We start from the raw sequence: 15676 nt of genomic DNA on the forward strand, positions 1-15676 counted from the left end.
AACCCGGCGACCCGCTGAGCCTGTACGAGGAGCAGAGCCCCGCGGGCGGCGAGTCGTCCCCCACCGCGCGCCTCAGGTACTCCCGCGCCTCCTCCCCGACGCCGTCAGCCTCCCACTCGTCGTCGGTCTCCTCCTCCTCCTCATCCTCATCGGATGAGGAGTTCGAAGACGAGCGGCTCGACCTGAACCCGAGCCCCGGCTATGAGAGCATGTCTCTGGGCGGCATGGGCTTCTCTGACGCGGAGCTGGACCGGGACTTGGACTGGAGCTTCGGGGAGTGCGGCGCCGGCTCCCACTTTGACTTCCCAGACTACTGCACTCGGGAGGTGAGCGAGATGATCTCAGGAGACTGGCTGGAGTCCACTATCTCCAACCTGGTGTTCACCTACTGAAACCACAGCCGAGCCGAGGCGACCCGCGACGAACCCTCCCGAGTTGTGAACTCTTCGACCCCCGTCCTCCTCCCCTCCCCGCCGGAGCCATTTTCACGGAATAGAGTGGAAAGAGGAGACGGTGCGTGTGCGCGCTACTCACAGACTCGGTGCCTCTGCCGGGAGCGCGCGGGCAGGGTGGGGGGGGGGAGAAATGCTTAATTTGCATTTGGACGCAGTGGAGGAGTGAATGTAAGCAGAAAGAAGTGAACGTGGCTTCTTAACTCATGAGGATGACGAGTGACAATAAACTGAACATTGGTGTTATTTTTGATGGGGGGGGAAAAGAGACACTTCAAGTGTGTTTTTTTTGCCCCCCCCCCTAAAAAAACGTAGTTCCAGTTTCAACACGCATGCTCTCCTGAATGAGGAGGATTTAGCTGTTGTTAAATGTTCATTGCAGCGTCACGGACGCAACGTGTGAGACATTCGGATGGACACAATTCACGATCACCAGCTTCTCTTTCAACGGCAGGACTTCAAAAAAAAACAAACAAACAAACTGACTCCAGACTTCAGAAATGCTTTCTCAGCTTTCTTAAAACACTCAGTGCACAATTCAGGACCAACGCCCCCTCCCCATCCTAGTCTGCATCCTTTCTGCCTAGTGCTTCAAGTTTCTAGTTCCTCTGTGTCAAGATGACTTTTTTTATATTGATGTATTTATACCGGCCCCGATTTTTTTATACATAGAAGTATTGTTCTCGTACAGGTCTCGTTCGTGTGCGCGTGTATGTGTGTGTCTGCACATACACTTGTCTGTACCCAGCGCGGAAGGGCTAGAAGTGTCTCTTATTTAAAGTGTCTGACCTCTCTCACTTTTTGAGTGCGTCATGATTTTTTTACTTGTATTTTTGTACAAAATCTATCGAAAGTCGAGGGGGGCGTGGCCACGGAGGGGCGGGGCTGCGAGTGGGTAGCCCCCCCACAGCATTGTTGTTTGGATCTACATTTCGTGTTTGGGAGGGAGTGGGCGGGGGAGCGGGGCGCTAGGGGCGAGGGGCGAGTTCAGTTGGCACAATCTGACCTCACACCGTGTTTACAGTATTTAGCCACATGCTTCTTAATGGCACAGTGACTCCAGTTCCACCAGCCAAGTCAACAAAAACACCACCGAGGCTCCCATGCAGCCTCGAGCGGTGACTGTCTTACTCCAGTACACATCATCGAGACTTGTCAGGAGTGAAAAAGATCCCAGAGTGTCACTGTTTAGATAGAGCTAATACCTCTGTGTGCTTTTCTTCTTGTTCTTCTTCTTCTTCTTCTTGTTCTTCTGCTCTTACTTTCCATGATAAGTTTTATTTGAACCACTGGATGGAATTTCACTCTCGTTTCCACTTTGCCTGGACTTTGGAGGGAAGAAGGTGTATGAAGTGCTTTCATCTGTTCTCGCGCAAAAACGCATCCAAAATAGTATTTAACCTTTCTGTACCTGTTGGCTAAGTATAGCAAAAGGCTAATTGTTTTTTCCTATATTATGGCATGGCAAATAGCATTTGTATTTCAGATTCAGGTATATGTAGCTATAGCTGTTGTGTTTAAGATTTTTAAAAGAAAAATAACATGAAGATATTTATGTAAACTGACTGTACTATAAGCAAAGATTGTGTGTTTTATGTATGATGATGACGATGATGATGATCAATGACAGGCACTAGGACGGCCATCTTTGGACACGTTGAAGATGATTGTGGTCCGGGAGTTTCTCTTTTTCCAAGACATTTTTCAACATTTTTTTTTTGTTTTGTTTTTGTTTTGTTGTTTTCTTTTCATTTGTGCAATATGCTGTGTATGACCATGTTGTGTCCAATCATGCCAATATTGTTTTGTTGTTTATGACAAGAAAAAAAAAAGCAGCCAATGTTTTGGGTCAATCACTGCCTCTCAGACCTCTGTACAGATTGTTGTTTTTATTTGTATTTCTTTTTCCTCCGAGAAGGAAATAAAATCAGCTGGAACTGAAAAGTGCAACATGCCTTACCTTGTCTTCCTTTCAAGCGATATCACATTCTACCACGGCCCCTTCATTTAAAAGCCCGCTCGGTGAGAGTGACTATGCACGCGTGCGTGCTTGCTGTGCTCGGCCGTATCAGACTGTGAATCAATCGGCAGCTGGCGAATCGATAGGTGTGGTCTCATTCACCCGCTCCCGTCTCGTACTACACGTGCAGAAAACGTGGCTGCCATGGTAACACTGTATCCAAGAGAGAGCCGGAGAGGCTGCAATTCTCTTGGGACGAGCGTGCCATTGCGCGTATGTGCGCGTGTGTGTGTGTGTGCGTGTGCGTGTGTGTGCGTGTGTAATAAGGGACGCAGACTGATCCATTGGTGGGGGTGGGAGCAGACATTTCTGCGAGGCATGACTGGAATAAAGGAGGAGAATGAGGTGACTGTGTGTATGTGTGTGTGTGTGTTTGTCTGTCCTAGTGCTCGTGCCGGAGTCTGCTCCCAAATCCAATTAATTCCTTCTGGATGCATTCATTTGTCTGCTACATATGACGAGAAAGAGACCCCTAAGGTGCAGTATTTAGTGTGTATCAATTTACGCCCTGTTCCACAAGAGACAATGGTAATTATTTCCAACTCTCCCTGTGTGTACGTGTGTGTGTGTCTGTGTGTGTGTCGCGAGTGCCGGGACATCTCTGGGCTAGCTAATGAGAAAGATACAGCACGGTCAACGTACCAAAGACATCGTCCGCCGGATGTCTTCAATAAGCTTGACGTCAGACGGGAAGTAGTGCGTGAGGCGTGTTTGACACGATGTGATGTCGAGTGCCCTCTTCATCCAAATGTATGCGTGTCAACAGGAGTGACTTCAGGAGAGGATGCTGTGCTTGACCTTCACTGGCTCACTCTTGTTGATTTGTCTCCTTTTGTGGGTCAGCGGGCCAGAGATGCCAATCCAGTTTTTACAGCAATTAGCAAGTGAGATACGATGCGCCGGGTCATCACGGGCCAGAGCATGAGGTGCACCTACACAGTCTAATGCCCCCCTCGTTTCCTTGAAACACTTCTCATATTACTATTATATGGCTTGGAATAGATTGTGTCAATAATACTGTGATGCTGGTAATGTCATGTTTCGGCTTGTGACCAACAGGTGGCACTGTAGGGCTCTCCCTGCAGCTGCACACCTGTTGGTCGTTATGTCATTAGCTCTTTAAAAGGACTCCCGCCCGGCCGCTCGCGCTCGGGTCGTTGTTTGCTGTTTGTTTGCTGCTGTTTGTTTACGGCTGTCAGGTTTGTTTCGGTCACTCTTATGTTTTAGCTTCAGTCATGATTTTTGTTTGATACTTTGGACTTTGTTTTGGATTTAGTTTTCTCTATGTTTTAAAACAATCTGTCAAGTACACCCTGCTCCTCCCTCTTGCCTGCTTTTTGCAACGTGACAGGTAAATACTAAATGACTAGTTATGTCATGTTTTACTGCATCCAATGAAGTAGTGTGATTCTAGCGACCGTTCAAAGATGAAATTGTGTTACTTTGTGACAGAGCCAAGTTGGTCGAACGGATGACTACCTTCTGGGATGGCAATAGTTGACAATAGAAGTAAACAAAAAAAGCACTTAATCGGGTAAGTAACCACATGCCCCCCCTGCCCCCCCCCCCACCCAAGGTAACTGTGGCAGCACAGGTTGTGACTGCTGGGCGTACCCGCACCTACCTTTCACTAGCAACAAGTTACAACGGATTTATTTCGTTCCATTCACAGGAAGGGGACTTACCTGTGCCTCATGGCATTGGCATTCTGCATTTCTATGATAGGTTTCCTTGACGTGCTGGTTGCAGATGACTCATTGCACTGAGTCAAGCTTCTGAGAACATTGAATGTGGATGGGACATCTGAAAATGTGACCCGCTGTTTGGGGTTTTTTTTTTTTTCCTTATTATTCCTACAGACTGTGTCTGGATCACCTTTGTTCCTTTTATGAAAACGATAAGGTCAACGTAGCACTTTAGATGAGCATTATTTATGTCCAAGTTGTTACACAAACGTGTTGTCCATTATTTATGAACTGTTGCCTCAATTAACTTTGCCGCACGATACGAGTCACAATACAGCCCTGATTATGCCTTCGGTTGATCCTGAATAAAGCTTTTCCCCTTTTGAGGCGGAGTTCAAAAACACAACCGTCAAGTTTGCAAGCACGAGCCGGCCAGACACCGATAAAAATCTTACTATGTCATACAGCTGCTTTACAATGTAAGTGCAGTGCTTCTTACGCTCAACGACATAACCTGCATGTGCCCTCCGATACCAGATGAGATAAACATCAAGTGTGTGTGTGTGTGTGTGTGTGTGTGTGTGGGGGGGGGGGGCAGTTGGAGTCACCGCAACGGCCGCGCTTCTCGGCACTTTATAGCCATTCATCGGTTCTAATGCACATGCGTCGAAAGAAATGCACAAACTGTTGTGACGGCTTTCTGATGCCGTGGGCCAGATTTATACAAAATGTCATTGTGGTGCACAGAATAGAGATAAGAGCAGAAGTTCAAATGGAACATTGATGCATAAATACAACCACGTGCAAAGAAGCAAGCGGTGCCTGTCCCCAACGTATGTCTCGACTCCTTTTGCCTCTCAGGGTGGTAAAAAAAAAAAGCAAATCCATAAACACATCCTATTTCCTGATGCAAAAATGTCTGATGTGGTGACTCCGAATTCAGGGGTTTGATATGATCAGCGATGTTGTCAGCTGCTGAAACGGCTCCGCACAAAGCACTTTGTTTACTTCTCATGTTTGCTAGAATAGGCTAGACCGGGCCTCGGCACATGATGGTACAATCCAATAGTGGACGGTTAGGCTGAGGTTAAATAGTGTGCGGGAGTGGACCGGGACCATGTTTCCCCCCCTCAGGCTCTTGATAAACAGGGTAGTGCCCCCATTAAAGCTCCATAAACCGCAGACTGGCACTTAATGATTTGAAAACACTGTTGTGAGCATACACTATGAAATTTGTAAAAAAGAAAACCTTTCGTTAGCTATTTAGCATTCTCACTCCCTCAGTCACACAGTTCTCCAAATTAGAGACTAAGTGTGCTCGCTTCAAGCTTTTTGTCACTCCTACCAAAATGTTCATGTTAAAAAAAAAGGAACTATTGGAGTAGCGCGTTACTTTCCAACGTGCATCACTGTTTTGTTGATGCCAATGCAAACGGGAATGTGGAGTCATGCACCGCTGCGAATGGCCTCAGAGCTTCACAACGAGCACAGATGGAGGCTCTTAGGCGCAAGAAGAAAATCGGACGAGTCCACCTCCACTCAAACTTTTGGAGTCATTTAGACCTCATGCCACACGGCGTACTGCGCACGATGCAACTCATTGTTGAGCGCTGCGCTCCAACCGCCCGTGAGTCATGCTGGTAGGTGTTGTGTGCCGCCGTGCGCCTGAAAGGCTCCAAACAAGTTCTGAGAACACGGAGGCTTGGATCCAAATTTCTCAAAAGGCCGTCACGGCACTGTGTTCAAGCCGTTTTGTGAGGAGTGGAGCGAAGAAAGCGGCCGTTGTGTAAGCCCAAGAAAGAGTCTAAAAATAGTGTGCGGGGCCTATCCAACAATCTCATCGCACAGCTCACTCAAATGATTCTTCAAGTGGGGATGTGTTTTTTCATGGCGCTGAAAGAGAGAGCTGAGTGGGTCAGGCAGTTGCAGACGGCGACCTACATGCAGCCCGCAGTGCTAAAATTAAAACGTGTCAGCGTTGCTGTGACACAACCTAAATTACATCATCTCCACGGACAGTTGTCATCATCTGAACACTCAGCTTCCACTGAGCTGGGGCCAACACAGTGGAACGGAAGTAGCAGCGAGGATTTGTCATTAAAAATGCATGCGGCCGCAAACCAGCAGGTGCGAGCATCGCAATTCTTTGAGGTCGCCGTGTCAAGACAAACGGCATGTTTCCGTGTCGCTTTTGAATCTTGGCCATCACTTTTGACGCCTCCTGTGGCGTAGCAAGCTCTCGCTCCTTTTCAGGGCCAACATCTGTTGAATAAATTGACGCGGCATTTTTTTGAACACAAACACTTCCCTGATGAGTAACCCAGTAAGTTTAATGACAGACCGATATTCGCCGTTAACGGCATTGTGACGACTATGATGTGGACTCAAATGTATCTGATTTATGAAGCATGATTCTAATGGCATTTTCATCAATGGTAAAGCAAAACAGAAACAGACAGTATTCTTTACCCCTTATGAAAAATGACTATTACCTCATCCGACTGAGTCATTTACATCTGGCTCACAGACCTGAGGCACCCGGCAGGTAGCCCAGGGACAACAAATACAATGACAACTGCAGGGCCTCTAAAGTTGAACCCTGCGGAACACCATACTGTTTAAATCTTTTCACTCTATTTAATGATGTTATGTTCAAAATCTGTTCCTATTAAGCCCAAGTTAACAAGCTCGTCAAGGTGAACATTAGACGATCTGATGAACTACTGGAGTTTTTTACACATCTCCCTTATTGTGTGTAAGATCACAACTCTATCGGTGCATTGAGGTGCTGGAAGGCTGTCAAAAGCAGATGGATGCAGGCACATCTGTACAAACGAGTTCGGATGTTTGACCTCTTGTGGATCAGTGCTGACTGCTCACATGAAACATTCTCATAAGCACAACCGTAGGAGGCTCGAGATTCAGTGAGAGGTCGACCTCGCCAGACATTTAGTTCATTTCCACATGTGAGTTGGCTTTCAGAGCTCTGATGGTTTTGCCCGCAGATCCCCAAGTCTGGTGGGCTTTACGAGATGTTCTCATTGTTTTTTTTGTTTTGTTTTTTTTTTATGGGAGGGAAAGGGCGATGATGCATTGTCAAAACACAAGTTCACTGGGAGTTTTTCCATCTGGAAGGGTGCCGTGAAAGTGCTTGTCACAGTCAAAGCAGGCCTCTTAACGTGGTAGCAAAATTGACACATGAAAACAAAGGCTGATTTTATATCTCAGATCTCCTTTAAAATTTGTCAGCACAGCTTTGGGCCTGCATTTACACAGTAAAGGACCTGGTTGAGTTAAAAAAAAAATGAAATAAAATAATAATCTGAGCATGCGCATTGGTATTTTTTATTTTTAATTGATATCGGGACAGTAAGTTAAAACGACTTTGGCAAGTATCCTATAATAAGATGAAAAATGAAAATAACTTGTATGAATCCGTGATTGTGTCTTACAGAGAACTATGCACCTTTGCAGGGGGCCCATTCTCATGCCGAGACATGAGAGGAGTGCATGACGCATCAAAGTGGACGGCACGGCATGAAAAAGGCAGACTGGAAACTGGAACACGAGTAAGATGAAGTATGCTTGACTTTCTAATTACAAACATCAAATTGCTCCATAGAGTTGCGTGCAGAAAGCTACATTTGGCCATCAGCCCAGTAACTTGTTCTGGCGATATGAATTATTTCTGAATGACCTTGCGAAGGATTCGGCGCAGGCCAGCGGGTCTGCTCGTTCAAGTCGGCCTGTGAAGTTTCTAAATTGTATTTGAGCCCAGGGGCGGAAAGCTGCAGAAGTCGGGTCACTTTAGTTAAAACAGTTGATGGGTCAGAGGCGGGGATGTGTTGGGATTTGTAAAGCGTATGTAAATGCCGCTCTTTGGAAACTTTCAAGACAAAGAGGCTGTTTGGATTTTTTTTATTTTATTTTTTTATTTTTTTTTGCGGGGAGGGCTGTGGGGGGAGGCTGCTGCTCCCTCAAGTTCAAATTTGGACTTTTGAAGCCTGTGTGTGGATGAAGCGCCCGTGGCTAGGACTGACTGCTATAAGATGAAACCACTCACGATGACTCGCATGCATTTGCTCATCCTTTTGTTTTCCCAAACTGGCTTATTAAGCCTGCTGCCATGTACACCTCACTGACCTCTGCACGTAAACTCCACTCATGACCGACTCTGTGAGCCTCCAGACTGCCCAAAGCGGCGTGGAAGACTTCTAATTGGATATTTGGAGTGAATCAACATGAATAGTATTAGCCAACTTTTGCAAGTTTCTACAGCATATGCATTATTTTGGCAGCGGCCTCCACTGGCGACCGCCAATTATTCACTGGGCACATATAGACAGAAAATCTATTCACACCTTTTTTTTTTTTTTGGAATGCAGGAAACCAGATGCATGGTCCAAACAAGAAGACATGAGCCAGGCTCGGAATCCAGGACCTCCAGACTATGAGCCGAACGTGGTAAGCTCTTTTTTTTGTTTTTTTGTCGCGACCATTGATCACAGGGGATATGTTGCAGACCTGAAAACCTGATATAGGGAAACCGTTTGAAACACTTTTTGGATGTCACATGACATCACTTTGAAGTTTACTGTACGACAGACACATAATACAAGCCACATTTTTCAACCAAAAAAATGTCATTTCCTTTTTCTAATGAAAGTCTGCTAGCTCAATGCTAACATAGAATTGGAAATCTCATAGACAGGCTAACATACATGAGCCTAGATGTTATTGTCATTATGAACCGTTTCAACAATGCATGCTGAGCAGCAACACATGCAAATGGAGCATATTGCAGTAGTTTGGGGACCTTCCCTGCCTCTTCTTCTTGCTCCTCGTTACGCTGCATGTTGTGGCACTACCCTGAAGACGCAACTCTAAATTCTGTCAATCCTTGAAATGAAATTGTCTGTGTCCTCCTTTCCTTTGGGCTGATCTCGTCTTTGCTGGCGTGGCTTTTTGCTTGTTTTTTTTTTTTTTTTCTTTCCCCAAAAGAAACCATTGTCGGCTGTGTTCTTAGATTAGGTCAAGTATTGATCTTGAGTTGGAAAAGTTGTTCTGTGACACCGTTTTTTGTGGGCTCCATTTGTGCGTATTTTTGTGTATGTGCATTTGCACGTCTGGAGGAACTCTGAGCTATGTTGTTGTGACATGTCTTGTCTTCCCTCTTGTGATTAGGAAAAAAAAAAAAAAAACAAAGATACTTTTCCTGCTGTATCCAGACAGCATAACTAATGAGTCACACAACACACACACACACACACACTGTGGATACATGGGGGAGCCAGTGAGTAGGATATGATGTCACCTCCATAACCATAATTGCCCGTCATAAATCATGTGGTGTGACACTCTGCCACTGAGTGAATGTGTGTCCTATGAGCCAACCAGGGATGGCTGCACTTTACTGTTGAGTGCCACCACATTCACCCTAACCGTGTGTGTGTGTGTGTGTGTGTGTGTGTGTGTGTGTGTGTGTGTGTGTGTGTGTGTGTGTGTGTGTGTGTGTGTGTGTGTTTGCGCACGCGCGCGTGCACGTGTGTGTTGACATTCTTCCTCACCCATCACGGCTTCCCGGATGATGCAGGAATGTTTGTTTATGCTTGCTTTGCTCCTTCGTTTAGCAGCAGCGACTGTCACCGAGGCTCCTATCATGCTTACACATGACGGCCCTTATCTGTTTGTGGTCGTCGTCATTAAAAGCCGAGTCAGCGAGTCCACGGCAACATCACCGATAGGGGCCAGCATGAACAGAATTCGGAAGCCCCCCCGCCCCGTTGCTATTTAGAATTTGAACGCAGCATGCAAAATGGTGTGTGTGACAATCAATCACTCGGAATGTTGCTTTCTACTTATTCCCTGCTCGTATTACATGCTGACTTATGTATTATGAATGCGTTGAACAGGTTTCTGCATGTGTGCGCTTTTTCGTTCACGAAACCCTGATGGCGGATAGTATGAGAAACAATGGCTTCTCAGTTAATAGAGGGGATTACAAGCATGCGAATGTAGAAACAATAAAGTTTGGGCTTTAGTGCCACCTTTTTTGCTTATTGGCGTCAAGAAAGTATGTTGAGATGAGTTGGCATCTGCAGGCAATTACATGAGAGTGTAAGACTGTGCAGGTGGACACAAGTGAATTGTGTTTTTGCAATTCGTGGCCATGGTGGTTTGCACGGCACTTTAATTGATCTGACGTTTGCATCAACAAGGTTTCCTCCTGGAAAACAACTAGCGTACGCGTTGGCTGCTCGGTAATCAATGACAATAATCAATTATAGTGATTGTAGATTCTTATAGCACTTTTCCAGATGCTCAGACATTTTTATGAAGGGTTGCTATTGGTGTTGGTTCAGTATGTTCTTTATCGATAATGAATTCCTGAAGAGTTCTTCTGGGTGGGGGAGCATAGGTCAGCTTTATTTGGATCATGTTCAAATTTGGTGTGTTTGTAAGCGTAGCCGACTTGAACTCTTGACGAATGCCAAAAATTGCATCTTCTATATTGTTCAAACGGCAGTTGACTTTTGCGTTGACCTGATTGTGACGTGACACTGAGAGCAAGGCCGACTCCCACTCGAGAATGTTTTGTTGGACCACTTTTATCGGGCATTGACACATCCAGCATCAGAAATAACGAAAGGGTCTCCAGTGGGACACCTTTTGGCTTTCTGACGCCCAAGTAAGAAAATGACTTGGAATGGCTGCTCCTGACCTCGCAACCGCGATACGTTGCGCATGAGGGCTCACATATTGTTGTAAATCCCTCCGCCGCTGCCAGGTGGACAACTTCAGAGATGGTTAACTCTCCCTCTGCGACTCTGTCACGCCACACTTGCTCTTGGGGAGCAAAGTCGACACGTTTTCAAAGCATAACCACATTGCATTGAAGTAACAGGAGTAAAACTCTTGTCTTCCAATAATTCAGAAAGTACCTTCCTTATGGAGAGGTTCGAGGAGATGTTAATTTCCTGAGAGGCTGCTAACCTCAACCAAGAGAGTAAAAATGTACTATTATTACTCGCTATGAGCCCTCTGGCTACTTGTTTCATCACAGCGTCTCATTTTCCCTCTCATTTGCATGTTGTTAAATGGATTGTATGTGCGAATGTGGACTTGTTTTAAAAAAAGAAAGCAATGACTGCGGCAGCGCATCGCTGCAGAAGCGGTCATACATATTCATGTGAAATGGTCAAAATGTCATTTGAGGATACGCTCTATTTATAACCGAGACCCAAAACTTTCATCTGCAACTACTGTGTCGGATGAAAAGGAAATGAAGGAAATTGCAGTTTTGTTTTCATGATAGCCAAGCGCTTCCATCTTGCTGTAGAAGTCATCAGCCCCAATTACTGAGAGGCGCTTGGCGCATTTTGGTCCTCATGGTATCTTATTTAGCCTCGTGTGAGAGTCGAGGCAAATGAGAAAACGCGTCTCCAATCCATGACAATAAAACAAAAGGCAAACTCCCATTTATCTTCATGAATTGATTTATTCAACACATAAAGACATAAAAATACAAAAAAAGGAATAGATTATCGATAAATGTCTTTGTGTGTGTTCCTTATAAATGAGTTCTCATCTGTTAATACACTCGTACCTTATTAAAATACAGTAATGGATCCCAAAGTAAGAACGAAACAAAAACACAATCCTCCAATACATATAAATGTAGCGTATATAAGAAAAACATGGGCGGTACATTCCAGACCCTTCGGCAAAAATCCGCCATATGCAGTCATACTGGAAAAAAAAATAGATTGATCACTCACATGTGTTCTGAGCACCTGTTCTTACTCTCTCGCTCACACAGTTCTCCGAATTAGAAGCGCAGCGTGCTTGCTTCAAACCATTTGTCGCTCTCAGCTGAAGTTTGCTGAAAAAAATGTGTCAACACTAAAAACGTAACACACACATACAGTGCAAAATCCTCTCGACGCGGTCATGGAAGTTATCATTGATGTCACAATATTCATATACCTTCCCAAAAAAAAAAAAAAAAAAATGCTACTTGGAAACCCTTGGAAGTGTCCCACCTACAAACAGAGCATGCAGCGATACGCACAGGCAAATGTTCTTAGGTTTTTCCTGGCTCTTCTAATTATTTTTGACACAGCTTCTTGGATGGTGCAAGTGTACCTAATGTTGTGGGCAGTTAGCGATCCACAAGAGCCAGGTGGATATGTGGCTCAATGTGCGCGTCCTTTCACTTGTATGTTGTCCTTGCTTCATGCAACAACAGGGAGTTTTCATTCCCTGTGGATAGACACACACACGCACACACACATTCACAAGCAAAACTGCTGACGGTGCTGAGAACGGTGTCGCTTCGCTGTCACAAAAGCCCTTGAAGTGTGGAAGTAGCTCTCGCAGGCCTTCTGCTGTTTAAGTCAGACCCACACCTCCACTCCTCCCACCCCCCCCAACCCCTTCCCTTGAGTGCGTTCTCTGTTCTCCCAATAATTTGCTGCATTTACTTCACGTTTACATCACTGATGGTTCTACTGCAGAATGTTTTTTTTTTAACAAAAAAGTACTTGAATAAAAACAGCCCAAACGGTTTCTACATTCAAGCTGCCGCCAGATGACAAATTGCTCACTTCTCCAGCACCTCCTCCCCGATCTCTGCCTGTCTGCATCCACCCGTCTCCCAGGCGCATCTTCAGATATACACACACTTGATCTAACACGCGCTCGCGCGCGCACACAGGCGAAAAGATTGGCTGAGCTATATTTGTCTGCTCCTCGTGGTGTCGCTGCTTGTGTAAGCTTTTCTTATATAAGTGAACCAGAGGTCGTCGGGGTCATTACAGCTTGATTCAGTGCACGGCAAGACAAGTTTTGTGTGCGTGTGTGTGTGTCACGACTCGTCTAGACACAGCTCGAGAGGCTCTTTGCTGTTTTTCGTTGTTGTTTTTGCTCATATGTTCTATTTAGAATGTCGTTTGCAAGCTAACGCAGGATCATTCAGGCTAGGAAGACGCTTATATAGATGCTGGAAGGTGAAGAGTGACCTGCCTCACACTTGAAGTACTTCTTGTTTCTTCAAGAAACCGCTGCTTGATCCAGCTTCTTTCATCTTCGTCACATCTCTGCTGGATTACTGGAATGCACTTTACTTTGGAGTCAGCCAATCCTCCATTAAGAATCTCCAGTTGGTCCAGAATGCCGCTTCTCGCATCTTGACTGGTACTCTTTTGAAGATCCTATGATTTGTTTTCAAGTCTTTAAATGGCCAGGCCCCACCTTAGCTCTGTAAGCCCCTCCGACCCCTGCCCACTGCCTCAGGTCTGCGGACCAGACACTATTAGAGGTAGCAAGAACTAAGCGGAGGCTCAAAGCGGGTGGAGTCTTTTTCCGTTGAAGCTCCCACTCTTTGGAATGACCTCCCGATGAACATTCAGCAAGCCCCGCGCTGCCCATCTTTAAAGCTCGTCTTAAAACTTAATTTTTAGTCTTTGGCTTTTGACTCAGCATGAGATTTGATTTTTAGCTTGACTGTTTTTGTGCTTTCTTCTGTCTTTGTTATTAAGCTATTGTTTTATTGTTTATTGTATGAATTATTTTTTCTCCGTGTACGGCACTTTGTAGACAGCAGTGGTTATTTTCAAGTGCTCTAAGAATGCAGTTGAGTCGAGTCGACAGTGTGTTTGACTGCACAAATGGGGTGTAAAAAATACAATGCACTCGAAGACAGATTACAAGAGAATGCAAGTGCTAAATGTGCTACTGAATGGAAACATTCCTGACAGGCGTCCATTTTCAAGGACGCCCACTTGTATGACTTTCTGTAATGCTTCCAGTCTCCCTGTTGCAACCTGCCGCTGACGCTTTAAGCCCAGTGTCGCTTCCCTTTGAGAACATCCACCGTGAAGCTGGACAACGGCAAGGTATTGGGTCAAAATGTGAACAGCATGAGAGAAGATCAATTCTAATCGATCGGGAAAGAATTGATCTGCTCGGCGATCACATGCCTGTTCTGAGTTATGTCTTTTCAGTGGCACAGAATTCCCATCCCTAATCACAACATTCTTCTCCTGCAAAGATAAACTTTTGGACATTCTTGACAAGGCCGCATCCCTCGACGAGCGCAATCACTTTCGTCAGTACTCTCAACAAATGAGAATCGTGACTTCTGATTGCTCAGCTGTCACAACTCTTGGAAATAGGAGAAGACAAGGGGTTGAAAGGAGCCCGGCCAAAATTCAAGCCATCCCTTATTAAGCTTCCATAGGGGTGGGTGGAACGATATGTTTTCCAGATGGTCGTCCTCGAAGCGCATGCATGCACCAGGCGCAAAAACCGTGTTCGCAAAAAGGAAGAGGAGAGGGTGCAAGAGAGCACATGTGCAAAAGTCATTTCTCTCAAAGGTACGCGGGAGGAAGGAGGGAATAAGGATAAATGTCCTGTGACATTGTGAAAGTGGGCCAAACCCGGGCGCGTTTAAACGGATCCACATGTGCCGCGGGGGAGGGACTTCATCATCTAATAGTCGCACGTATTGCCGCGCGGTATTAATGAGCTGTTTTCTCAAACATGCTGAAAATATATTTGTCACTTGTTTTCGCGGTAGCCTGATTAAAAACAAACACGGATAGGTGCATGAATCATAAACAAGAGGGACGGTTTTAATAAATGAAACAGCTTTTTTTATTTTTTTTTTTTAAATGTCTACATTGTATTACGAGGATTTATGAAAACCTTACATTTGTTGATGTTATGCAAACGACATCGTCTTGGCTACAAGTCCGAATTTGGCTCAGGGGCTCTAATTTGCACACCGCCGCTGTCATCTCATACACTGCATCTTAATAACATTTGCTGTCCACTGCATATATGTTTAAGAATGAGATGTGCAACAATTGCTTTCGGGTGGAGAGCGGATGGAAACTGAACATTATTTCCCCGCAGGAAATAATGGAAAGAAATCAATTCCCAGCCAGCCTCTAAATTCTTTCTTAACTCTGCAGACAATTTCCAAGTAACACTTTAAAATTATTAACTGTCATAATACGAATGACTTTCGCACTCGTTCCTCGCCGCTTGTGCCATAGTTCCACGGGTACGACTCATTTCAGACTCGAAGTGATCAGACTCACCAAAGCTAGCGAGGCTAACCGTTGTTCTCATCCATCACCAGCTTATTTTCGTAGTCAAGACTGTCGCCGAGTTGATCGGATGTTTCGCTGCTCCGAAGAGCGTAACAGTCAGCAGAAAGTTGTCCGCGTGCAACCCAGGATGAGACTGGCCGGTTGGTTGAAGAGACGCGTGTGCAAGACTCCCGCTAAATGCGACGACTACGATTAGCAGAGTAGGGGTTGTGTTTTAATTTATGAATTTTTTTAATTTAGTTTCCATGCTTGTCCATGAAAATGTCCCTAGTGGGGGATACAAAAATGGGTGGGGACTGCCCAAAAATGAAGATTAACTCAATTTAAAAAAATAAATGTCAGAGCACAATTGAACTATAACAAAAAGTCCACCTAATAACTGCAGGGACTGTTCAACTATGC

At 45.3% G+C, this 15676-nt stretch overlaps 1 protein-coding gene and 1 long non-coding RNA gene across 3 annotated transcripts in view; both read left to right on the forward strand.

Annotated features, from left to right (window-relative positions):
- sox4a (SRY-box transcription factor 4a) overlaps positions 1–2399 on the forward strand; it is a 5873-nt gene extending 3474 nt beyond the window's left edge. The window contains exon 2 of one of the 2 annotated variants that reach the window (XM_019875590.1): positions 279–2399. In XM_019875590.1, the coding sequence (XP_019731149.1) occupies positions 279–392 (114 nt within the window). In that variant the 3' untranslated portion in view covers positions 393–2399. Of the gene's footprint in view, positions 1–11 lie in introns of both variants that reach the window. The other variant, XM_019875589.1, reaches the window with a different exon arrangement.
- Positions 1–15676, forward strand: part of LOC109519197 (uncharacterized) — a 240978-nt gene that overhangs the window by 138075 nt on the left and 87227 nt on the right. Inside the window, exons 4-5 of the long non-coding RNA XR_002168898.1 lie at positions 7632–7736; positions 8543–8618. This is a non-coding gene — a long non-coding RNA (uncharacterized LOC109519197). The remainder of the gene's footprint in view (positions 1–7631; positions 7737–8542; positions 8619–15676) is intronic.

Source organism: Hippocampus comes, unplaced genomic scaffold (assembly GCF_001891065.2).
Source record: "Hippocampus comes isolate QL1 unplaced genomic scaffold, H_comes_QL1_v1.1 scaffold12, whole genome shotgun sequence".
In the NCBI taxonomy this organism is placed as follows: domain Eukaryota; kingdom Metazoa; phylum Chordata; class Actinopteri; order Syngnathiformes; family Syngnathidae; genus Hippocampus; species Hippocampus comes.